General features: G+C 34.9%; 1 protein-coding gene across 19 annotated transcripts in view; it reads right to left on the bottom strand.

The window, feature by feature from the left end:
• The window catches only part of PICALM (phosphatidylinositol binding clathrin assembly protein), a 101371-nt gene that overhangs the window by 43995 nt on the left and 29474 nt on the right, over positions 1-27902 (bottom strand). For all 19 annotated transcript variants that reach the window (XM_058687551.1, XM_058687556.1, XM_058687554.1 and 16 more), the window contains exons 2-9: positions 24067-24209; positions 20657-20732; positions 17234-17336; positions 10094-10187; positions 6823-6934; positions 5229-5335; positions 3197-3238; positions 951-1036 (exon numbers count right to left, since the gene is read on the bottom strand). In XM_058687551.1, the coding sequence (XP_058543534.1) occupies positions 951-1036; positions 3197-3238; positions 5229-5335; positions 6823-6934; positions 10094-10187; positions 17234-17336; positions 20657-20732; positions 24067-24209 (763 nt within the window). The remainder of the gene's footprint in view (positions 1-950; positions 1037-3196; positions 3239-5228; positions 5336-6822; positions 6935-10093; positions 10188-17233; positions 17337-20656; positions 20733-24066; positions 24210-27902) is intronic.

The raw sequence follows: 27902 nt of genomic DNA, 5'->3' as shown, positions 1-27902 counted from the left end.
TGATTAAAATATGTCAAATATCAACCCCATGAATTGGTATCAGAGAAAGATAATGATATTTGCTATCAGATATCCTAGGTTTGAGTGCCAGAATTACTACCGCACACTTCACTGGGCCACAGTTAGGGTTAATCAAATTTGTGGACAGGCATCTTATAAGTACAAGACACCACATGAATAAACGAATTATCATTTTTAAGAGAAATACTGACACTGTGAATACAGCTGTAAACCAAGTACTCTGTGTTATCATCTTAAGAGATGCTGACATCAAGGGGCAACTGGGTGGCTCAATTAGTTAAGAATCTGACTCTTGGTTTCAGCTCAGGTCATGATCTCATGATTTTTGAGATTGAGCCCTGTGTCTGCGCTGACAACGTGGAGTCTGCTTGGGATTCTGTCTCCCTCTCTGTGCACCTCCCTTGCATGCTCTCTTGCGCTCTCTCTCTCAAAATAAATAAATAAACATTTAAATTTTTTTTTTTTAACGTTTTATTTATTTTTGAGACAGAGAGAGACAGAGCATGAACAGGGGAGGGGCAGAGAGAGAGGGAGACACAGAATCGGAAGCAGGCTCCAGGCTCTGAGCCATCAGCCCAGAGCCCGACGCGGGGCTCGAACTCACGGACCGCGAGATCGTGACCTGAGCCGAAGTCGGACGCCCAACCGACTGAGCCACCCAGGCGCCCCTAAATAAACATTTAAAAGAGAGAGAGAGACAGAGAGATGCTGACTTCTATTGAAGATCAGGAACTATTCCAAGAATTTACACGTATTAACCCATCTAATCCTTGGTAGCAGCCCTACCAGGTAGATATCATTAAGTTCATTCTAATATATGATTAAATCAAGATAAGGCAAAGTTAAATGCCTTGACATTTAAAAGGTAGATTCATCAACTCTCTCAGGAACATAAAAACCTGCTCTTTGCCCTAGGAACAGTAATATACCTGCTTGCAGCTGTAGAATCTTTGATTTTCTTTCCTTCCAAGGAAGCTAAATGTTGTTCCAAAGCATCAAGTAGACTGCTGGGGGCCTAAAATTGTACAAATATTAAGATTTTCAGGATAAAGAGACCATTGGTCAAAATAAATTAAGTATCACCTAACATAGGAGAGGAAAAAAATAAATAGGTATATTCCTCATGAATTAACAGTGGAGTTTTGTTTTTATTATGCTCTTATTTTTATTACATAAGCATGACCTAGTAAGGGGTATTAATAAACATAATCAAAAAAAATTGAGACTATGTAAACACGAAACATTAAAGAGTTCTTGCAAGTACTTTCATTAAATATATTAACTTATTTGAATTTTAAATAAAAACATACTCTTAAAAGCTAGACATATCGTTGGGAATGTTTCTGGTATTTTAGTAAATACTTGAGTAAATCAAAGTGTGCAAAGATTATTTTTGAATAGTTATTGATAAATGAAACTACAGACCAGCATCAAGAAAATGCAAATTAAAATCACGATGAGATAAAATTTCTTAACCACTAGAATGGCTAACATTAAATAGATTAGCAACATCATATGTTGGTGAAGATATGAAACAACTGCAACTCTCATATGATGCTGGTCAAAGTTCATCCATCTTAAAAAATGATCTGATTTTTTTTTTTTATGAAGTTAAATATACATCTAGCTTAACTACCCAATTCCATTCCTAATTATTTATCCAAGGGACATAAAAAACTATCTCTACAAGAAAAGATTTGTTGAAGAATGTTTTAAGTAGCTTAATTTACAACAGTAAAAAATTACAAATAATCCAAAAGTCCATCATTTGGAAAATGGACAAACAAAATTGGGGTAAAAGTCACACAATGGAATACTATTCAGCAATAAAGAAGAATGAATATGAGCAATACATTCAATAATAAGGACAAAGCTCAAAACACTATGATGAGCAAAAGAAGCCAGATATAAGAATAAATACTTGCGTGATTCCATTTATGTCACATTTAAGATCTAATAAACTTATGCTATTAGAAATCACATTAGTAATTTGTGTTGGGGACTAGGGAAGGACCAGAAGGGGCCATGAGAATTGCAGTGATAGAACTGATTTAAATACTGAATGGTATGCTGGTAACACAAATGTTAATTATCAAGCTTCACTGAAATGGATACTTCACTCAATTTTGTTTTAAAAAGAAAGACTGGCCTTTAAAGACTATATATCAAATCTCAACTTAATATGAAAAGCTAGTTACTTTCAAAAGGAAACCTTTTCCGTCAGTTGAAAAGGAATTGTTCCCTATCTTTAAGTGAAACAAATGCATCAGGAGCATTTACTTGCGCCAAATATTCTTTAGGATTTGAGATAAAGAGTTACTGGATTGTAGGCATCTAAATCTCTCTACCAATTATGACTTCAACAATTTCCTTCATTCAGTGTTTTCCCTCTACATGCAAAACCTTAGTATAAGAAAGATACAGTAGAAAACCAATTAAAGCCAAAAATACTAGATTATAATATTAACTTCTATGTTGAACTGAGAACACATGTATACCACTTCCCAATCCCAACATAATGTCTGCTAAGACTCCCAAAGACACTAGTATTATCTTCATTTTACAAATAAACAACCTGAGACAGTGAAAATTAAATAACTTGCCCAAGATCACTTGTCTGATACACAGCAGGAGCCAACAAAGGGTCTTTGGTATATATGACTTGAAAGTCTAGATATTAAGTACTATGCTACAGAATCCTTAATTAAAACCAGGCATTTGATGGGGTGCCTGGGTGGCTCAGTCAGTTAAGCATCCGACTTTGGCTCAGGTCATGATGTTATGGCTTGTGGTTCAAGCCCCGCGTCTGGCTCTGTGCTGACAGCGTGTAGCCTGGAACCTGCTTCAGATTCTGTGTCTCCCCCTCTCTTTGCCCCTCTCCCACTCTGTCTCTCTCTCAAAAATAAACATTTTTTAAAAGTTAAAAAAAAAAAAAGGCATTTGAACTGTACACATTAAAGGAAATAAACTAAAGGAATGGTATAGTAACGGCTAGCTCCACCAACATAAGAAATGAGATCATAATGTTAGAAGTCAGCAATATATGTTCGAATCTGTCATGAAAAATCACACCAATCCCTTAACAGTAGTAACTGCATATTATTCATCTTTGTACCGTTCACACCTAGCAATACATATAGCAGACAGTGAAATGATATTATAACCATACACTTACCTGTGAAAGGTCTGGTATATCACCTCTGTCAATTCCAACTTGCTGTAAAAAGAAGCAGCATTGTACTTAACAAAATTATAATAAAAAATAAAAATTTAGAAAATGACATTATGGCTAGTACCACGAACAATATTCTAGATTGACTTCTTTAAAATCAGAAGACTATTTAATCTCCAGAGGGATCATTCACTATTTCCATGGGCTTAGATGTTATTTACATGGTTCTAAAAGTTGTAAAAGGAGAAGAACCAGAGTTGGAAATCCAGTAAGAGTATCCACATCTTCTGAGCACCTAATACTTAAGCTACCTTGTCACAATCTTAAAAAATCCATCACTTTTATGTGTCATATGACAAAAAGACTACAGCAAGAAAGAGAAAGGCTGACCATGAACAAGTTTCCTGGGGCATAAAAAAGAAGTTAAGGAACAAATTTGAGGATAAGGACTTTGTCTTTCTACATAAAGTATGCTTTTCCTGGCAATCACCACAGATAACAGTTTTTAAAACCCATGTTCATGCAAGTAGACCAGGTTTTATACAAATGCCAAGTGATCTTCCAACCAGGATATAACTATCTACACAAACCAATTCTAATACACTTTCTTAATGTTCGGGCATTGGGCAATTTCCAGCAAAAATGATAAAAACCATTCATACTTTTCTCGTGACCAAATTAAAAAACTTTTTTCCCTTCCTGTGGTTATGTTTCATTTTCTAATCATCCTCTCTTCCCTTCCACAGTTCGAGGGCAACTCCCAGAATGGTATCAGAAAATTTGACAGAATAATCCATACTAAGATCTTAATAGCTTATCACTAACTGATATACATGAGTCCCCTCCAAACACATTTGAAAAGGTTACTTGTACCTTTACTCAAAGGACTAAGGTCTCATAATGGAACTGCAACCCAAAGACAAAGACAGCCTCATGAAAGAATATTTTATTCCTCAGATCACACAGAGTAAATGGTCTATTTCATCTCAGACCAGAATAACTGAAGGTAAATAAAGGCTTAAAACTTAAGTCAGTAACTATAACTATCAAACGCAAAGAACATAAGAGGCCAAAGGGAAAAGTCAGCAAACTAAAACATTTAAAGAATTTACTGAAAACACAGTGTAAACACTACCTTTTTCTTGTTTTAGTATATGACTAACCCTAAAGAAATGGAAAAAATACATTGATCTCTTGAGGGATACTTTAAATCCAATATAAACTTCAGTAGATTTCATAAGATAGCTAACATAAAGCTCTTTTTTTTCAAAAGGTCTTATGATGCTGTTTTATTTCATCTGCTAGAGAATGAAATATCACTATGGTAATAGAGCTAGAATCACCAACTTGCAAGTTCCAGATTAACTACTTTGATATAATTGATAAATGATAGTCATCTTCCAGAATTATCCTAAGGTACAGGAAAGGAAAACAAAAACACTTTGAGAGTTGCCTCTGTGCAAGCAAAATAGTGCCTTCTATGATCATTTCAGAAAATTATTTAAACAGATTTATAAAATTAGACTGTTCTACAACCTACATTCATGGTGTTCATAATCAATGACAAGCAATAAATACACTAAATTCACTTCTGTGGGGTAATGAAACATTGTGGACCATGTGATTCTAGCTGCAAATCTCAGTGGAAGAAAGAGACTTGTACTCACACTGAAAATTCTCTACCATATAATAAGATAAATATGCTAAAATATATGGCTAATGCCAAACACAAAATTCTATTGCACCACTGTGTGCCACCTTCCTTATTTTAGCGAGAAATAAACAATTTAAAAAAGGATTACGTTTCAATATTCAATACTGAATTAAGTATGTAAGATATATCTTAGTCAATACCATATCACATTCATAACATAACAAAGAATTCAATATAGTATATGGATATGACTGAATATATACTTTATTTATTATATTTAAGATGTGACTTTCATTTGGATAATGACTTATTTCTCTAAAATCTATACTTAAAGACAAAAAAAGCAAGTTAAAAGACCTAGTTAACTTAAGGACAGTTTACCTCTGCAACTTTGAGAAACTCTGAGATTCTTGTCATCCTAGTCAGGAACTTCTTATAGATGTCCAGACCTTCTTTGCATTGGTTCTTTTTCATATCAAAATATTTTTCTGCCAAAGGTAAATGTAAAAATACTTTTATTCACATCAAAAGAGAAAATTCAAAAGTGAAAACAAGTAATAGCTCCAAAGAGATCATATAGGTGTCTCAGAGAACAAACTCACCCTACAGGAAAAATGTCAGTGTTAAATTAGCTGAGATATTTAAATTGAATTAATACAGAGATGCTATATTAAAAACAGAAAAATCATTTGACTTCACTCATATTACTAGTTTGTTCTATAATATTTCTATAATTTTTAATTTTTTTTTTTTTTCAACGTTTTTAATTTATTTTTGGGACAGAGAGAGACAGAGCATGAACGGGGGAGGGGCAGAGAGAGAGGGAGACACAGAATCGGAAACAGGCTCCAGGCTCCGAGCCATCAGCCCAGAGCCTGACGCGGGGCTCGAACTCACGGACCGCGAGATCGTGACCTGGCTGAAGTTGGACGCTTAACCGACTGCGCCACCCAGGCGCCCCTATAATTTTTATTAACACATTATACTTTTTTCCATTCCAAATATTCTTACTTTCAAATATTCTTACTAATAATGTATTAACATATACTACTTCCAAATATTCTTCTTCCAAATATTCTTACTAATAATATATTAACATTAGATGGCAACTTTACCATGTCCAAATGTCACCTGGAAAGCTTATTTAAACTTATTATATGAACAGCAATAAAGAGCTTAATTTATAAGTAATTGTAGGGTGACTCCCAAAATTATGTAGAAACCTTCCATTTTTTTGTGAAAAAAATAATCCCAATTTCCCTATCTTCACAGAGTAAAGCATCCCTAAATAAGTTTGTGAATAAGCCTATAAACAGCAAATTTAAATAATTTTTTTAAGTGAGGAGGGGAGGGAAAACAAGCACATTGGAGTGAACACACTGTGGACATCTGAGACCAATACTTAGGCACTCTTTACAGACTGTTACTCATCTACTCCATCCAAATCCCACAGGAAAAAAAGATCATTTCTAGGCAAAATTAAATAACTATGAATACACACATTCCTAAAATGCCTCAAAAGTAAAAGGCATCCTAAAAAATAAATTTTTAATCCATTTAAAATAATTATCAATTTTAAAATTAGGCCTAGAAAAAATCTATCAATTTTATAATTACAAAATTGTGAAGAAGTAAATTGTGAGGAAGTAAGATTCTTCTGGGAGAGAAAATAACTTTAACTTAATTTTAAAGGGATCTTTTTATCTCTAAAAATAATAAAACTGACATAAAAAACCATAAAGATATATCTACAAAACAAGTTCATCCAGCTGAACATTCTAGTTGTAAAAATAAGTATTTAATCTCTTAGCACGCGTAACTAGAAATAAAATCTTTTCTCCAAATAAATTGTTACAATCAATGAATAGCCCAAGGAGTTGGTTAGGCAGCTCAAAGTAACAACTCAGACAACAATATTTATCCATATGACACAAGATAAAAAAAATAAAATGTATTCAGCTACAACAATATTTACCCAACAGGTTAATAATTCCTTCATTGTATGCTGCAAACAGTCTAATGGCATCTTTGAACAGGAGCATGAAGGCAGCATTTATTACCCCATTTGTAAGTTCATTGCTATTAACCTAGGGAAAAATTAGAAAAAAAGATGAACTAATCTTAATCTTTTAAATGACAGTGACTTCCTTCAAATTAAAATACAGTAAATTCAAATATTTAGGTGTATTAGAGAAAAATACATTTATTTCTTTCAGAGTTACATCCAAATAGTGCAAAAATGTGCCTAAGAGCTCAGATTTATGTAAAAGCCACAAACAAAAATTCTGTAACATTCAATGTAATTCAGAAGTAAGTCATAAAGAAAAAAATACCCTCTTTCGAAATTCCTAGGCAATCACCAAGGCACAAAGCTAAGCTAGGTAGAAGAAATGTATTTTTTTTTAAATATACCTTTTTCCACTATTATAAACAAACTTACCTTCAAAATGGTTATGATATTTCTATTTCATATGGTTATCTGGGAGAATTAAATGATACACTGATCGTAAGGAGCTTAGGACAGTACCTTACACATAAAGAATCAATAGTATTATTACTAAATATGCTGTAACAAAAAGCCAGCACCTATTTATCTATCAAGAATACAGGAAAACCTTTAGTTTTATCTCAAGAAATGAAATCAAGAAGATAAACAAATGAACTTTAAGTTCTTTTTTAGATTACACAAATAACTACTACATGAAAATTCATTTTTTGGCATAGAAAAACATAAGCACAAAGTTAAATGGTAAACAACACATTGGTCAATACATGCAAAATATCTAACAAGGTTGACTTCCACTGTAGAGAATCCTAATAATAAAGCAAATGACAGACAATTCACAATATACAGTTAGTAACATGTGAGAAGACCTTCAATTATCAAGTAAATTAAAATATAATAATCAATTAAATCACTAAACTATCCTTTCTTGAGCACCAGATTGGTAGATACCAAAATAATCAAAACCAAGCTATTATTCAATGCTAACAAGGATGAAGAAAAAGAGGTACCTGTTGACAAGTGACTAGGTTTAAGCCTTCTGTAATGTAAGTTAGCAATATTTATTAAAAATTTTAATGTTTATGGGAATACAAGCTGGTGCAGCCATTCTGGAAAACAGTATGGAGGTTCCTCAAAAAACTAAAAGTAGAACTCCCCTAATACCCAGCAATTGCACTACTAGGCATTTATCCACGGGATACAGGTGTGCTGTTTCGAAGGGACACATGCACCCCCATGTTTATAGCAGCACTATCGACAATAGCCAAAGTATGGAAAGAGCCCAAATGTCCATCGATGGATGAATGGATAAAGAAGATGTGGTATATATATACAATGGAGTATTACTCGGCAATCAAAAAGAATGAAATCTTGCCATTTGCAACTACCTGATGGAACTGGAAGGTATTATTCTAAGTGAAATTAGAGAAAGATAAAAATCATCTGACTTCACTCATATGAGGACTTGAAGACCAAAAAAGATGAACATAAGGGAAGGGAAACAAAAATAATGTAAAAACAGGGAGGGGGACAAAACAGAAGAGACTCATAAATATGGAGAACAAACTGAGGGTTACTGAAGGGCTTGTGGGAGGGGGGATGGTCTAAATGGGTAAGGGGCATTAAGGAATCTACTCCTGAAATCATTGTTGCACTGTCTGCTAACTCATTTGGAGGTAAATTTTAAAAAATAAAAAATAAAAAAAAATTTTTTTAAGTTTATGTCCTTTGATCCACCAAATTCTTTTTCTAGGCATTAAACTTATGGAATCAGGTTTATAAGTATGTAGATACACACATTAACACACACAGTATTTAGTGTATCCCTCATGTTTTTTTCCCATTCATTTTCTGTATTGAAAAAATCAGAAAAATTCTAAATCTCTGTCAATAGGAAGATTGTTACATACAGTGAAGGACAACACAGACCATGAAAACACATAATTTTATAAAACATTCACAAAATACTAAGTGAAAAAAGTTTCATGGTTGAATCCTCTAATAAAAACCAAAATGAAGCATAATAGTTACATTAATCCCCTACATCCTCCACACTAGGGATCCACAACTGTTTTTTGTAAAGGGCCTGAATCTGAGTACTTTAGACTCTGCAGGCCTGATAGTCTCCATCACAACAACTCAAATCTGGTTATTACATCAAAAAAGCATCCATAGACAATACCAGTGAGCCCCGCTGTAGTCTAACAATACTATTGTAGAAACTGAATTGAAATTCCAAGTAATTTTCACCTGTCAAAAATATTTTTTTATTGTTCCAACCATAAAAAAAAATATAAAAATCATTCTTAGCTCACAAGCCATACAAAAACAGGCAGCAGGCCATAGTTTGATACAATCTGTCCTAGATGGAAGCATCTACAGAATTCATTCATTGAATGTTTCCTGAACATACACTCTATGTGCCACACATGCCTTGACAATGGAGACACAGTAGAGAAAAAGCAGACCTGGTCCCTGCCCTCAGGAAGTTAAAGACTACCAATTAACAGCAGAAATAAAAGAAAAAAATCTATTTCATCATGAAATTGTCAGTTTCATTCACTAACTTGCACTTATAAGCTCTAAAATAAAATATCTAAAGATAGATGCCTCCAAAAAGAACAAACTTGAAAATGCTAACACTTAACATATTAATAATATGTTAACAAATTACATGTTAACATATTAACAATAACATATTAACAAACGACAAAGCTGGCAACCTAGTTTAAAAAATGATCATTAAAACAAAAATTCCAAGGAACACATTGCTCTTTGACAACAACTATATATATAACAAGCTGTTGTAAGTGTATTTGAACTTCACTGTATTTGTTAACTGTCATATTCTGAGTTCTACGATATAGAGAAAAGTGAAATATTAGGTGGTTTATTCATAAAGAAAATCTTTACACATTTTTAAAATCTAAAAACCTTTATCAAAATACATTTTCAGATCAATCGCTTCATCTCTCCCTCACTTTCTTTAGCTTGGTATACCCTGTAATTCTAGAGCTAGAGAAACACTACCAAAGAAATTAGAGTAAATCTTTAAAAATCATATAAATACCAAGTAATCCGATTTGGGACCACATTTATAGAAAATCCTTAGCCAAACAAGATATTAGTATGAAAAAACTAGAGTCGATGGAAACTTGAGAATAAAGACTCTGACCAATTCTAATAATACGTATTTTTTAAATCTTAAATTTTTATAAAATCATTTGTGTATTCAACTTACATTAAAATCAAGAAGGGCATCCATCTGATTTTGAATAATTGGTACAGTTTTAAGCAGTTTTTCTGTGTTCATTGTTCTCATCACACCATCAGCCCTATTTTAGAAAAAAAAAGAACTGAATTTGTTATTAAATCTATATTTTAAGCTCTCATTTGGTTCCCTATTTAAAGAAAGAACAAGTTGCTATGAAACATCACATGTTTTTAAATCATTATTGAACCTGAAACCTCCAGCAAAAGACATACAGGAAAAACAAAAACAGGAAACACTGTTATGTCCAACATCGAGGAGCTTAAAAAAAAAAAATAAAAAAGGTGTAAAAATATGAGACATAAAAGCATACATTAGAGTCAGGTTTATTGCGTATTTTTCACATGAGGAAACCATCTGATCCTCACACTACTCATATGTAAAGGGCAGTTCTACAATTTTTTTAATTGGAAAAAAAGAAATCATTTGCCTCAAATCACTAAACAGGACATGATGAGCCAGCAACTAAACTCAAGTCTTGGTAAGCACTGCTTTATTTAAGGTATTTTATTCATGACTCAACCAGCAAGACTTGTAAGCCAGAATATTATAACTAAAATTGTTTTATTACAAAATAAAGTCCAATTTTACCAAATCATTTTTTTTTTTCAACTTTTTTTTTTATTTATTTTTGGGACAGAGAGAGACAGAGCATGAACGGGGGAGGGGCAGAGAGAGAGGGAGACACAGAATCGGAAACAGGCTCCAGGCTCCAGGCTCCGAGCCATCAGCCCAGAGCCTGACGCGGGGCTCGAACTCACGGACCGCGAGATCGTGACCTGGCTGAAGTCGGACGCTTAACCGACTGCGCCACCCAGGCGCCCCACCAAATCATTTTTAATCCAGCCATTAAAATATGTGATACTTAAGAGGAATGTTTTTTTTTTCTTTTTTCCTTTTTTTCTTTTTTTTTCTTTTTTCTTTTCATTTTTTTTTTCAACGTTTTTTATTTATTTTTGGGACAGAGAGAGACAGAGCATGAACGGGGGAGGGGCAGAGAGAGAGGGAGACACAGAATCGGAAACAGGTTCCAGGCTCCGAGCCATCAGCCCAGAGCCTGACGCGGGGCTCGAACTCACGGACCGCGAGATCGTGACCTGGCTGAAGTCGGACGCTTAACCGACTGCGCCACCCAGGCACCCCAAGATGAATGTTTTTTAATAAAGTATTCTGTTAAAAGTCCCAAAATAGATTTCTTTAAATATTATTGCTTTGGGGCGCCTGTGTAGCTCAGTCGGTTGATCACCTGACTTCAACTCAGGTCATGATCTCACGGCTCGTGGGTTCTAGCCCCTGTCTCGGGCTCTGTGCTAACAGCTCAGAGTATGGAACCTGCTTCAGATTCTGTGTCTCCCTCTCTTTCTGCGCCTCCCCTGCCCACACTCTCTCTCTCTCTCTCTCTCTCTCTAAAATAAAATAAAACATTTTTAAAAATTTTAAAAATAATAATAAATAAATTTTGCTTTAGGTATTTCTAAAAATAGATACAAGAAATATTAACAGTACCAATATAAAGAATTTTACAACAGTGGTACCAAAAACACTAGAGAAGAGGTACCTGGGGCTAAAGTACACAGTGACCATCAGGCTCCATACTAAGGGCTTGATGTATGTTTTTCAAATCCTTACAAAAATCATATAGATAGACTTCTCCCATTTTGTAGATGATCAAGTTCTATGATCAGTGAGATTATATGACTGTCTAAAGTCAGAGAACTACTGGGTGGCAGGGTCATTATGTAAATCCAGATGTAATAGACTCTAAAAGAGTGCTGTTAATAACCCTTTGTGAGAGTAACCATCACTTCTTAAAAGTGTGTAGGCTTTCCCTAATTTACAAATGACCTACTTACTTATAAATAGCCACTCTACTCTGAGCCACTACCCCTTCAATCATAACCCCAGATACCAGAAAAACAATTAAGCTATGAAAATCAACAATAGTGTTTTGCAAGACAAAGTCACGTTTAAAGAACAAACACTGGACTGCCTTAGGTAGGCAACCATTATCAGCCTTAGTCCAACAATTCTCTCCAATAAGTGTTAACCTATGGATGCCTGTTTCCCCTCCAAGTACTATACTCCACTGGTTGGTACCAGCTAGTGCAGTTTGGCATAAGGACACCACTTCCTCTTCACAACCATTTTCTCGTTCTCATACACCTCACTCTAATTTGATCAGTCTCCTTTTAGTCTCCCTCCTCTCCTTGCTGAAGTTATTTTTGACCTGCTGGTCATTTCCTCTTTACCACAGAAGACCTGAACTGGCTCAATTTTTCTTGGTTGATTTCAACATCTACATGGACAACGAATGCAAAATTTTAATCTCAAAGTTCCTTGACTAAAGATCCTATTCCTATGGTCAGATCATGACCTCACTGTCCCCAGAAACCACATTACCCCTACCCCACCACCAATATGAAAAAAGATAAAATTTATACATCTTATCCTATGACAATAACCTCCCAGCTGCCTTGGTCAAGTACCACCAAGGCAAAACTATTTGACTTCATCATAAACTTGAATGTTTCAACTTCTACCACTATCCTTCACATTTTTACTTCCTTCATCTAGCTTAGAATTCCACAGATCATTATTGTGATAATTACCTTCCAAATACACTCAACTCTCTTATACCTCTCTTCTTCCCTTGCAGTCACTTGGTAAATTCATAATCCTGGCTAAGCAGCTAAGTGCTGGTAAAGAAAACCACACAACAGAGCAAACTGGTAAAACTCTAAATTTCATTATCATCAACCTCAAATGGGCACTCGGCACTGCCAGCAATCCTCTTAGCCTTCTTCAGTAAATTCCTCCAAGTACTCTGAAATCTGATTCTCCCACCCTTTCTTCCCAGCCTCCCCACACCCACACACAAACTCTCAGCTCATAACTCCCAAATATTTCATTCAAAAACAGAAGATGACAAAAAGAGGTTGTCTAGTCAACTTGCCAACAAAACTACATCTATCTGGTCTGGTCCAATTCAATGGAGGAAATCTCTCTTTCTATGAAATATAAATACCATTCACAGAGGTCCTCTGGATCCCACTCTGTCACAGTCCTTTGGTTGTCTTCTTTTTCTCTAACACAGCACTGTCCAACTATCTGCAATGGTGTAAATATTCAATATGTGCACCATTCAATACGGTAGCCACTAGCCACATGCAGCTATTGAGTATCCAAAATATGGCTGATCCAATTGAAGAAACGAATTTTGTATTTTATTTCACTTTAATCAATTTAAATTTAACTAGCCACATTGGCAAATAGCTACCATACTGGACAGTGCAGCTCATTAACCTCTTCTTTTAAACTAGACCATTCCCATGAACATGCCGGCAAAGTCTCTATTATCACCATTCTTTAAACGTACACACTCCACTAAACCCATATGCCCATTCACCTACCGTTTATCTCACAAAGTCAAATACACTTCTCAAAAAGAGTTCCATGCTCACTTTTCATTCATTATTCAGTTCATCTCAAAATCGGCCCCTCTCCTACCACTCCAGTTAAACAGCTCTAGTTTAGGTCATGTAGAAATTCTATGTTGCTTCTCCAATGGGTACTTGTCTAACCTTATCTGACTAGACTTCTCACAGTATTTTCTTCACTATCACTTTTTCAGTTTCTTTTCTTGGCTCCTCATCCTTTGTTCATCCTCTAAAATAAATATTGTATACCTCAAGTGTTCCTGGGCTCTCTCTTCTCATTCTGTACTTACCCCCAAGGTGATCTGTTATTTTCAAGACAGAAACCACCAAGATGCCAATAATGTACTTATACTCCTAAACCAAAACTTTTAAGTTCCAAGTTAGTATGTCCAATTGTCTACTTGATACCTCACCTTGTATAAATCACAGGCATGACAAAACTGGTATTTCCAAAACTAAATCTTTAATTTTTTGCCATTATGCCCAACACTACCCCAATCCAAAATCTTCCCAGTGAAAGGTGCCCATCTCCCCAGTGACTTACACCAGAAGCCATGGGGACAATTTTGATTCCCCTCTGTCACTAGCCTCCACAACATTTCTTTCCAAAGAACTTCAAATTTCTCAATTAAGATAAATCTTAACAGTTACCAAATACTTTTATCAGACTTCAAAACTCAATTCACAAACCCAAATGCTTCAACATGATTTGCACCAAATACATGACAATTCATATTCCAAGAAGAACACAAGTTTTATGACTTCTTAAATACATTTTAATTCAATTCAGACACTTGCTTCTCAAATATAAAAGCAAGAGATTAAAGGCTGACTATCCATGTCCTTATTTACAGAAAATAACTGGATTATTCTGTTTTGCTTGTTACGTAACAATATCTTGATACTTTGAACCAAACCAATTTAGATTTCAAGATAATTCAACTTAATACTATGAAAAAATGGAATGTTAAACAAAAAGAAAATATAGGGACTGATGTTTAACAATCAACTGGAAAGATAAATCCATAGGCAACTTATTGGATTCATTTTTCATAAAGCCATTTAATAAACTATTTACAAACTGAATTAGTTCTTTTTTCAAGAACTGTTAATCACCTAATATAGTAGTTTAGACTGTACAAAGTCCTGAAGATACAAATGTGAGTAATGCTATGTTGACCTGTGGAAGTGACAGTGCTATGTAAAATCTAACAGCAGAAATAAGGTTTCCTCTGGGGAGCCTGAGTGGCTCAGTCAGTTCAGCATCCAACTCTTGATTTTGGCTCAGGTCATGATCTCAAAGTTCATGCATTTAAGCCCCGCACTGGGGTCCATGCTGACAGTGTGAAGGCTGCTTGGGATTCTCTCTCTCCCACTCTCTCTCTGCCTCTCCACCATATGCATGCATTCTTTCTCTCAAAATAAATTAAAAAAAATATATATATATACAAATATATAAAAGAATGGTCAGAAAAATGCACTGCTTTTATAAGATAAAAACTGAGAGTAAATCAAATGTACATCTAGAAGAGAATCCCATAGCCATCCAAAAGAATGAGATCTGAGTACAAACTGAAAATATCTAAAATACACAAGAGAGAAGGAAAGCAGTCTTCAAATAATGTAATTCAATTGTCGTGTGATTTTCTATGGGTCTTCCTACATATATTTATTTCTACTTACACACAGAAAGCGGGTTACATATACTAAAATGTTAACATTTCTTACAAATTTTCTACAAGTTACAACATAGGTTGCTATGCTCCCTCAGTTTTTAAAGTGTATTAGTTTTGTAAACATAAAAAATTATTACCCTAATAAATACAACTTTACTATTTACCACAAAACTCCTCTCCAAAACTGAAACAGTTCACTGAGGTTCTAGCCACGATATAATAAATTTTAAGTGCTGCCACATTCTCAACTTACATCCCATGTCCTGTATTTTTTCTTTAATACAATGATATATATGTGTATACACACACACACACACACACACACACACATATATACACACATACACGTATCTGTGTGTATGTATCAATTTTGTGCTTCTTGGTTCACTCAATTATGGCTCCTTGATTCACTTTCCCTATCCTCTAAGAGTAATTTCCTCTAAGTCAATATTAAATATATTGTGCATTATCAAGGGGTGTTCTCAGCTCTGTTAAATACAGAAATGCAGGAGCACCTAGTGGCTCAGTTGGCTAAGTGTCCCACTCTTGATTTGGCTCAGGTTGTGATCTCAAAGTTCAAGGGTTCAAGCCCCATGCTGGGCTCCATGCTGACAGCACAGAGCCTGCTTGGGATTTTCTCTCTCCCTCTCTCTCTGCTCCTCCCCTGCTCTCTCTTTCAAAATAAACTTAAAAAAAAAAAGAAAGAAGGAAATGCAACAACTCCCCTCAATCACAAAACTAGTCCTTCAAAGATTAGCTTTACTGAACACACTTTACACTGAAGTGTTAATATAAGCCCAAGTGGAAAATGGTTCACTGGACAGAATACTGGAATTAAGAACCAGACTTCTAAGATGAACTCCTCTATTATCATCTCACAAATGACAGAGTATTTAAATATATGAAACAAAATCTGTGGAATTTAGTTTTGGTAAGTTCCAAACTAATCACCTCCTGATTACTTTGGAATAGTGACACAGAACATTTAGGTTCAATTTTTAAAATGCTTAAATTAACTAAGGGGTTACTTCTATTTTTGTATTAAATTTTCCATTGCAGTCTAGTAATTTAACATTTCAAGAGACCTACTCATTCATTCATTCATTTAGAGAGAGAGCATGTGCAAGTGGGGGACAGGTGCTTGGCATGGAGCCTGATATGGGGCTCAATCCAATGACCCCCCCCCCTGGGATCATGACCTCCAGTGAAATCAGGAGTTGCATACTCAACCAACTGAGCCACCCAGGTGGCCCCTTAAAAGAACAATTTAAAGAAAACATTAATTGTTTAGATGGAAGCAGGGAAATTCAGAAAGGCATTCACAAAAATATTTCTGCAGAAGCCAGATTCCCCTTAGGGCAGTCTTTCAGACCTACAAGGGTTACCAGTGCCCCTTAAGAATGTCTTTAGTGGCTTTATCCAAGGTCTTCTCATATATCCTAAGAAAAATCTGTATACCAGGCTATATCAGGTAGTGATCCACATTAGAACAAGGATGGTACAACTTGAATATATTTTACTAGGTGAGAAAAGCCAAACTCAAAAGGCCATATAACATATGATTTCATTTATCTAAAATATTCAGAATAAGCAAATCCATAGAATCAGAAAGTAGATTTGTAGTCGTCAGGGTCTGGAGAAAGGGGGAAATGGGAAGTGATTGCTAATGGGTATGAGGTTTCTCATAGGAATGATAAAATATTCTGGGATACTTATGCAGCACACAACTTTGTAAATATATGAAAACCCACTTAATTATACACTTTAAAAGGCTGAATTTTATGTTTTGTGAATTGTATCTCAATAAAGCTATTACAAAATTTGAAAGAGCTTTTAAAAATCCTAGCACAAAGCATATGATATACTTCAAATAAAAAATAAAATTCTTATTTTAAACTGGCCTGAAATCATAATTCATAATCTATTAATTTCTATGGTTCACATTTTAAAATATTTGAATCCATGAGATATCAAAAAAAAGGGAAAGCTTAACTCACCCTCTTTTCACTTTTGTGAAATCAAATGCAACTTGTCTGTATGAAACTGCTTTTTCATTAAGATATCTACTATACCGCCTAATAAATGTAGACATGTCATATCCTGTAAGAAAAAAAATAGAAATGTTTTCACAAATTATTAAAATCCCACTTTGCTTAGAAAACCAACTCATTTCATCCAAAGGCCATAATATCTTGCTATCCCAACTCAATCTAGTGATGTAAATTAAGTGACTAATAATGAATAGCATCACATTAAAAACTCTAACACTTCACATGTTTTAAGTCAGGTATATCATAGGTGGTTTTGAAAAATCTTCCCCTTTAAAATTTCACTAAAATAATATTTTATTATACTTCTGATCAACATTCCTATAGGAATTGGAAAACCATGTTCTCTTAAATACTTCTTGATAACTTCATAACTCAAACTGAACATCCTATGGAACCATAAGCCCCCTCTTCAAATCAGTAAGCAATTTTATAATTTTCATACTTAAGAAATCTTCAGTTATATATTATTTGGAAAAACCAAACTTATGTGTGCCAACCTTATAAAAAGTACAAAAATTACTATATAGTATGACGAGAGAAATGGCAATACCTAAGTTTAAGGCATAATAAGAAAGAACTATATGATGTTTTCAGTAAAACTTGAAGATTTTCTTTCATCATAATCATGAGATTTAAAAACTTCAGCAACATAAAACTTAATCAATGTTATTAAAATAACAACTTTTATTTTAGTTACTGCCTGGCTTAGGTAAGTTCACAAATTTTTGCTGCTAATTACGAACCAGGTCCATCTTATTTTAGCTCATCTTCACCAACAAATTTCACTTTATTTGATGATCTCTACTACTTTAAAAAGACAATACCAAAACAATAACAAACAAAAATGTCAAATAACTGAATTTAACATCATTACCAATTCATTTATTCAGCACATATTTCTTGAGCCCTACTAAGTGCCACTGGAGAAAAATGAACAAAATAGAAAAAAACATTATCACCCTCATGTATGCTCGTAAGTACTACTGTATTTTATAAGGTGTTACATACTCACATTCCTCAGCTCTTTAGTTTATATTGTTCCCTCTCATCAACTTTATTCCATCCTCCTGCTGGGAGAAATACCTACCATCCTTCAGTCTCTGACACTTTCCCTGAACTCTTGTGTTTCCACATTATTCTTACTTCATGTACAGTTCCTAGCTACTTGATGTACATAATGTCTAATGCACTAGACTAGAAGCTTATTTGTATTTATATATATACCCAGTATATATATTATAAAATATAATGAAATATACCAGACTCCACCCAGCAAATTATATGAGCAACCAGAACTGCCAAAACCACTGAATTACATACTTTTAATTACTGTTTGTTTTATCTTTATAATCTCTTCAGAATGAGCTTCAAGCAAAAGGCCTAAAAAATGTTCTCTACATAAAAGGAATAAAAATCCTAAAATATTATTACCAGAAATGCTTAATTTCCATCTTAAGTGGAAAATCAGTAGCTAATAAGACACCAAAAACTCCATTTGCATATATGCATATACTCTGTTTTAGAGTAGTGGTTTGCCAATTATTGTCCACAGACTCTTAAAGTTGAAATAAACAGAAATAAAAAGATAAGCAAGTAGCGTTTCTTCCACATCCCGGAAAACAGATCAGCTCCAGTTTTATCTGTTATATATTTCTGGTTGCTATTTAAGGTTTTATTTGAAAAAGTGATTCCACTGCTTAATTAATTTTTTTTTTTAACTACTTGGAGCACTACATCTTTGTCAAAATAAAATCAATCTTATAACAGTTCTATATACAGATTACTGGCCTTCCCAAATCTCTGGAAGATAGGGTATTTGATTCATTCTAATTAATACTTTCATCTTCCAAAAGTGAACAAGTATTGAACCGGACAGCTCCCAACCCAAACAATGTTAGCCACTAAATTCCACTGATGTTACCTCCACAAAAGCCACAATTCAGGTCATTAACTTTCTACTAGATGACGAAAACGTTCTACTAGATGACCAAAAAAATGACCAGAACAGTCTCAATGTCTTCAAGACTTTATCACTGTAATCAAACTTGTACTTAGGTATGGCACTCTCACACAGTCCTTCTCCCCTTCTCCCTCTACTCAAAAACATGATGGTTTCAGGGGCGCCTGGGTGGCGCAGTCGGTTAAGCGTCCGACTTCAGCCAGGTCACGATCTCGCGGTCCGTGAGTTCGAGCCCCGCGTCAGGCTCTGGGCTGATGGCTCGGAGCCTGGAGCCTGTTTCCGATTCTGTGTCTCCCTCTCTCTCTGCCCCTCCCCCATTCATGCTCTGTCTCTCTCTCTGTCCCAAAAATAAATAAAAAACGTTGAAAAAAAAAATTAAAAAAAAAAAAAAAACATGATGGTTTCTCACTGCATTATAAAATCCCAACTCTATCAAAATTTTCTGTGTCTGATTTTGGCCCCAAACAGCTCTAGAGGGCTATCTGCCACTACCTTTTCTCCAATATATCATCCATACATTCTATTCATATTGATTTGCTCTATAAATCTTAAATATCCCATGCTCTTTCATGTGCACTTTTGCTTAAGCCAACCCATGCTCTCATCTAGCTTTCAAAGCCCAGCAGAAAAATCTCCCTTCTCCAAAAACATTTCCCAGATTGAGCCCTACTATTGAATATTCCCAAATCAGTTAGTATGTTCTTTGTGATGTTATTCCTAGAGCTGGCATTGTATAATGTTAAAGACCTAGTTCAGGAACTAAGTATGACAGATCCCAGTAAGACAGAATGTGCATGGAGTACCAATGTAGCAATCTCAAGTTACTGAATTAAAAGCAAAATAAATAACAGGTCTGAGTATCAATGAGCAATTCATCTGAACAATACACCATACTTACTTTTGCTACTAAAATGTATGATATTCACAACTAAATTTCTTGGAATAAAGCATAAAATGGTAACAATAACAATGAAAGCTCATACTTACATGGATGGTGATTCCTGTGTACCAGACACTACTGTAAGCACTTTATAATTATTAACTAGGTTAAGCCTCATGACAACCCTACAGGGTAGGTGCTATCATTATTCCTGACTTTACAGATGCAGAGAGGTGAAGTAACTTGCTCAAGTTCATGCAGCTGGTAAGTGGTAGAGATGGTACTGAAACAAGGCAGTTTAATTCGAGTCCATGCTCTGAAAGCTCTACCCTATTTTATTTCCTAGAGTTCTAAGTGTCAAACACTGAAATCAATCTTAATCTTCACATTAAAACACAGTTTTTTCTTCCCCTACACCTTTTACTAAAATATGAAGTTCCTCCACAACACATGTTCTAAAAGACAGAGTTCAACTCTACAGTAATCATCATACAGGGTTGATTTTCTATAATGAGTAAGTTGTCTTTACCTTGCAATCCACTTTTATCCAAAAAATTGCTTAAGTTAAACAATGTGTTTCTTGAAGCCAAATACTGAATAAAACGCTGGAAAACAAACAAACAATTATGTCAAATTAAGATAATGCCATCTAACAAAGTCTAATTTGAGAATGTGGGGGGTGGTTGTGTTTAATACATTCCATTAAGCTTATCTAGCTTAAATTTCTCATCCTCAGTCCTGTTAACTAGTTACTAAACCTAGAAACATAATCCATATTTTTCACTAGCATACAGGAATTGATTAAAGCCTAATACCCATGGCTTCAGTATCAGCGTCTAAAAGGAAGTAGGAACTTTTAACCTAGAACCAGTAATTTTGGCTTTACTGCAGCATATTAGGGCTACAGCTAGTCACACTCAAGTGGAATCTTTATACAGCTACCTAGTGACCCAAATTTTTATGACCTTTTTAAAAACAAAATTATAATCATACAAGAAAACAGTATTACAGATATCCTCCCTTACCCACTGTCCAGATTAAACACACTGCCATATTTACTTCAGATTTTCTTAGAGAAACAAAACATTAAAAACTCTATTGAAGACACATACCTTCAATCTCATTTCCTTCCCTCTTCAAAGGCAATAATTTTCTAAAGTAGGTTTATATCATTCCCACACACATTTTTATAATTTTTCTATATATATCCTATAAACTGTACATAACTTTTTCTATTTTAAATTTACAGAAAAATCATACTGTATTCTTTTCCAAAGTGCTTTTTAACAACTTTTTCCCAAGAAAAAGTATTTAATTAATATACGTAGAACCAGTTAATTCATTTTAAATGATGTTCTAGCATTTCAAAGGCCAGTATATCATTACGTATCCATTTCTTATCCAGTTCTTTCCAATTTCACTATTATTAACCATGTTTCATGGACATCTTTGTACTTGGTCTCCATGTGCAAACATACAAAAGTTTCTCATGATATAAACTTAGGCTTGAATTTTTGGGTCAGCATGTTATGCAAAAGTTCATCTTCTCAAAATACTGTCAAAATTCTCTCCAAAGTTCTTACCACAGAACACAACCTTAACTTCCCTTTACATACAACCTCTAAAATAGAGCTAATTCCTTTCAATTTCACTTCCCCTTAAGATTTCTTTTTTTTTTTTAATACATGCAGAGGGTTACTATCAATTAGGATATACACCAGCACTCCTCTAATTCAATCTTGTTTCATCTGCGTTCACCCCAACTACCAAGCCAGGATTTTGAAAAACAATTTATAAATCAAATACTGATGTTTCATCACTTATCCTAAAACAACTGGTTTCAAAAAGGTGTTAAAATATCCTAAGACAGTATTAGACCCCTGTGATAACCTGTGATAATTCATTGTTGTGGGAAACCCATCCTGTGCATTGTAATGTTTAAAAGCATTCCTGGCCTCTCTACCTACAGATGCCAATAGCAACCCCATCATTTGCAACAAATGTCCCCTAGCAGGGGCAGGACAGATCACTCTCCTCCTTGCCCTATGGTATTCTCATCACCACAACAGAGTAAAATCCTATGCATACTCTCTCACAGACTACTAAACCTGCCAATAAGAAGAGTATCGAATTTGTCTTAGCTGTTTAAGGGAAATAAACATGAGTTTATCTAAAAACCACAATGAAATACTATCTTTCTCCTCTTATTAGTCAACTGTAAGGAATCGCTGTCAACTTTCTGTTTCCTTACTTTTATCAAAGTTTTGTGTCTAGTATTATCACCTTATTCATAGTCCTGGAAAGCCATGACTAATAGTCTTCCTCTTTATCTGGCATTCTAATTGGTTATACTCGTGGCTTTTTCTTTTTAAAGGATAAACTACATTTTCTTTAAAAAAGGTGAAAAATGCTATATAAGCCTGAAATTCTTCACAGTAAATAATCATGATCTTAAGTAAACACAATCCCAATAAAAGCAGAAAACTGTTATCATAGTTAAGATAAAAAATGCTTCAAGTTATGCTAAAGATAGTATATATAAACATTCCTATTGACTCCATACACTGGTTACAATAAATCAGAAAACTGAGTCATGTCTGTTGACTGAGACATCATATTTCAGGTAAGTTCTGGGAATAACTTTTAAAACTTAAACACTACAAATAAAGTCATCCAATGTGATGCTGCTGTAACAGTGAATAATCAGAAAGCTAAATTTCTAGGAAAGGGAAAGTTAAGAAAATTATGGAATATATGATCCATTAAATTGTCACTAAAGATAATAAATACAAAAAAAAAAAAACAGAACATGGAAATGCTTATGGTGTGACATGATATAAAAAAGCTAAATATAATAGTTTGTCTAAATTATGGTTATAGCTATTAAAAACAAGGACCAGAAGAGAACACCAAAATGTGCATGTAGTAAGATCTGTTGCAATGATCAAGTTGAAGGTAAACTCTGGCTTTAATTCTAAACTAATTTAATGATTCTCTATTGGTATCTTCCCAAAATGACAGAAAAGCCTTAGCACTGAAAGCCCCAAATGAGTAACGTGATGGATGTCAGAAAGTCATTATGCTCAAAAGCCTAATACCAACACCTGAAGTCTCTCCCCATCTCTCAACAATTGGTGGCCTGCATTTTTCTAAGGTGCACACTAAGTATAGATTTATCTAGTTGCATTCAAGTATTCTTGTTACACAATTAAAAAATCAGCCACTAGCCTATCATGGAAAACAAGATGATTCTCTCCAAACACTAAAATACAAAAGCTTATGCATCTTTTTGTTACCCTTTAGGGCAATGAAGACTTCAGTGAAGGCTTCAGACACCTTTCTGCTTAAGAAGGCACTCTTTAGACTCTTAAACACAGAGGAACAAACTGAGGGTGGATGGGGGAGAGGGGAAAATGGGTGATGGGCACCTAAGGAGGGCACTTGGGATGAGCACTGGGGGTTGAATGGAAGCCAATCTGACAATAAATTATATTTATAAATAAAAAAGGGCACTCTTTAATCAGTCCCTCTCAGCAAATGCCATCTTAGTGCTCAATGTAACAGCTTTGAACTAGACAAAGTGGTTCCAAAGACAACTATATAAAATCAGGGAGAAATCTGATTGGCCATAATAAAGCACACAGATATAGACAAACATACAGTCTATGCACAAGGCCTGCAAAACCTAGTGCTGCTTACGGAATCTACCTCTAGACATGAATCCCTATTTCTTGATCCCATTATTCAAAATGCTCTGGGCTTTGACCCATTATCCTTCCTCAAATTGTAGAAGCTACAATTTTATTTCTGCCTAGTCCCCTTGCCCTTTTTACCTATATAGTTTGGTTGCTAAAGCCATTCCTGAAGTTTCCATGAGAGAAGCAAGCTGAATAATCAGTCATCACACCAGTATGCTTGTTAATCAAAAATTTGGCTTACCTCATTTCCATACACCATCAAATGATGAGTTGTAATGAGAGATTTGAAGACCACGACCCAACTACTATTAGTAGTTCTTTCAAATAAACTGTCTGCCAACTGTGGGATGTTCACATTCATCTCATTTGTGCACTGAATTAAGTCTGCAATTAAAAAAAAAAAAAAAGACTTACTCTGCAGCTTTAATTTATTATTAATGTTGGATGTGCATGCTAACAGGTGAAAAATCTAACAGTGGAGCAACAATAGATAGTTTGGAGAAGTTATTAAAAATCTCTTAGGAGAATAATTGAGACCACTATAATCCACCTGAGAAGTAACACTGATTAGGAAGGATAATATTAATTACAAAGGATTAGGAAGAATAATATTGATTAGAAGGATATTGATTAGGATCATATAAAGGATCAATATCATTAAGTAAATCAAATTTCCTCAGAGTAATTCACCCTCAACTATTTTACTGATCTCAAAAAGAACTATTTTAAGGCCCTGTAGAACTTTCAGTTCTCTTATTACTCATAAACCCTCAGAACTACAATGTTAGTATTATTCATCCCTACCATTCAAAAAAACACAAACAAACAAACAGACATATAGAAGCATGAACAAACTGAAGGTCAAATGGCCTTTATTAATATTCTCCCTAGAATGTTGTGTTTGTACTATAAGGAAGATAGAGCAGATATGTGATCTGTGAGTGGGTAGGATCTCGGTTTATATAAAATTTTCATTCTTCTCACCCTTCAGTTTTACCATTAGCTCAGTTATCAGTTGATATCAACTAGCTAACTCTAACAAAACTGGAAATGAACTGAAGCTTCTTGTTGCATACATGTCCAAGAAGAAATGATCCAAGAACTCTATTTGCTATTACTCTGAAAACAGCTAAAACAATCTAAGTTCCAATTTTATATTTCAAGTGGGAGAGCATAACTATAAAATGGTTTAATATACAATTGTTTCAGCCCCGAAACCGGGGGGGGGGGGGGGGGGGGAAGGCAGCTCTTAATAACCTCAGTTTTACCTCCAATCTACTTAAGGGATATTATTGGCAAATTCAGTGAAGAAAATATAAAATACAATCCAATTTAGAGAATAGAAAGGAAGAAATGAGTTGTTTCACTTGTAAAGTAACATATAAAAAATGTATAAATATCTCAGCTATAACTGTGGTAAAGGGAAAGAAACTAAAGTTATTCATGACTCATAAGTAGTTTGTCCATTTTTAATCTTCAGCACATAATGATTAAATAAAAATTCAAGTGACCTAACTTGGCCTTGATCACTAGCAAGAAACACTAATGTAACTGTGACCATTTTATCTGCTTACAATCTTTTAAAAACATTTCTTCTTATAGGTCCAATTATTATACAAAGTAACATTTGATAACAAATGAATTTTAGATAAGCAGTCACCCTAGCCAACAAAGCTTAAAGAACAAAGCACAAAACAGTCCAACAGAGTGCCCATGGAACAGAAGAATGACACAAGGCTTTCACAATTCATACTTGCAACAAAAATTAAACAGTACTTTCACAATTTGGTGTGTATGGTTCAGTTTCTGATAGTAAAAAAACACATTTGATCTCTGCCTTCTCTGAATTTTCTTGAACAGTACTTCATACCTGTCATACAGCACTAAATATATCGCATACACCTTATTCCCAAAGTTAAGCTTTCCCTGCCTCTCAAAAAATAATGAGGGCAAGGCATATATATCTGTCTTGCTCCTTCTGAATCCTTTAGAACCTGAAGCTCATTGATCAAGGTCTGAACCCAATTATAAGGAGTTATCTTAATTTTTTTCCTCCATTTATCTTGATATATCTGTATTTTTTCTTTTTTAATGTTTTATTTTTGAGAGAGAGAGAGAGAGACAGAACATGAGTGGGAGGGGCAGAAAGAGGGAGACACAGAATCTGAAGCAGGCTCCAGGCTCTGAGCTGTCAGCACAGAGCCCGATGTGGGGCTCAAACCCACAAACAGTAAGATCATGATCTGAACTAAAGTTGGCCACTTAACCAACTGAACCACCCAGGCACCCCAGATATATCTATATTTTTCTATATCCTTCCAGAAACTATCTTGATAAGCTATTCAATTCTTAAACATGTTTACTTCCCCATGGTATCATTTTATACACCTCAGAATCTTTTTTAGCTTTCAAAACTGAACTTGTCACAAAATTTGTCACAATACTACCCCAAAAGTGCTCCTACCTGTGTGTTTATATACACTCCCTACAGCCCATCAATAACTAAGTCTCCTAAATCTCCAGCCATTGTACTTGTTCCTCTCCATTACACTGTCATTGCCAAAGCCAGAATTCAAGTCCTATTTATTTCCTAACCAGGAGGTACCACCTCTCCTGAAAGTATTCAGAAACTGGGGAGGGGGATTAACACACAGAGTTTTTACTGGCATTTAATATCAAGTGGGAAACTAACCATCCTGCAATGCACAATCAGCACTTCATAATTTAAAACTACTCTACCCATCAGGGTACCTGGCTGGCTCAACAGATAGAGCACGTGACTATTGATCTCAGTGTCATGAGCCCAGGCCCCAAGTTGGGCACAGAGCCTACTTAAAAAAAACATTTTTTTTAAATAAATAAAACTGCTCCACCCAAAATTGTCCCCACTGAGAAACGTTGGACTGACTGGCTGCTTCACTTCTGATTTGGGGTCTCACTCACCTCACACCCCTAAACAGTCTCTAAACTGACCAAAGAAAGATCTACAACACAACACTGTCACTGCCTAACCTCAGTGAGGTCCCTACTACTTACAGGACGGCACACATTCTGTCCTCGTCAATATCCTCCCTTCTTGACTTTTGGCTTCCAAAACAGAACCACTCTCCAGTTTTCCCTGATGTACCTTGCTGTTTCACACCTGAATCTTTTCATTCTTACTCATTCTTCGAAATGAGTCAAGTGTTCCCTTTCACATTCTAAAGTACTCGCCAGTCACTAAAGCTGACACATAATCCTACACTACAGAATTATTCCATACTATAATTATCTACTTACAAATGATTTTCTTCTAACTAGTTTGAAAGACCTTAAAAGGAGGCTCCAAACATTTTTGTTAGCAATTTCCATACTCTTCATCACAGAGGTAAGTAAAATGTTACATTAGTCAGAAAGAGCCTGATCTGGGGCGCCTGGGTGATTTATTCAGTTGAGTGTCCGACTTTAGCTCAGGTCATGATCTCACAATTCATGAATTTGAGCCCCATATTGGGTACCACAATGACACTGCAAAGCCTGTTTGGGATTCTCTCCCTCTCTCTGCCCCTCTCCCTCCCTCAAAATAAACTTTTTTTTTTTTTTTTTTGGGGTCTGATCTTAAATGAAGCAAAAAGTAGATTTTAGTTTCAACAACTAGAGGATTTTACATATATTAGAATTTATACATTTTACCAGTGCTATGTAATCCCTCTGTGACCAGCTCTCTCCTCTGTATAACTTTGCTTCAGTTACACTGACGTCTCCTTTGCAGTGCCTCCCAAAGGCCAAATACTCTTACCACAGGTGCTCAGGACCTGCTGTTCTTTCTACCTAGAATACGCTTCTCCCAGATATCTACACTTCTTGCTCCCACATTTTATTCCTATAGATCTTTGCTCAAATGTCACCTTATCAGATAACTCTTCTGAATAATTATACAAAATTACAAAGCCTCAGGGCACTCTTCTACCTCCAAACCATCACTATCCACCCCCTTAACTCTTGTTTTGTCTCCAGAGCACTTACCACCTAATTCATCTTACTGTATTTAATGTTTTTCTCTCTCAATCAAAATCTAAGTTCCAGGGGTGCCTGGGT

The sequence above is a fragment of the Neofelis nebulosa genome, chromosome 10 (assembly GCF_028018385.1).
Source record: "Neofelis nebulosa isolate mNeoNeb1 chromosome 10, mNeoNeb1.pri, whole genome shotgun sequence".
NCBI lineage: Eukaryota > Metazoa > Chordata > Mammalia > Carnivora > Felidae > Neofelis > Neofelis nebulosa.
The sequence above is the reverse complement of the archived record's forward strand: the minus strand, read 5'-3'. Positions and strand labels throughout refer to the sequence as shown.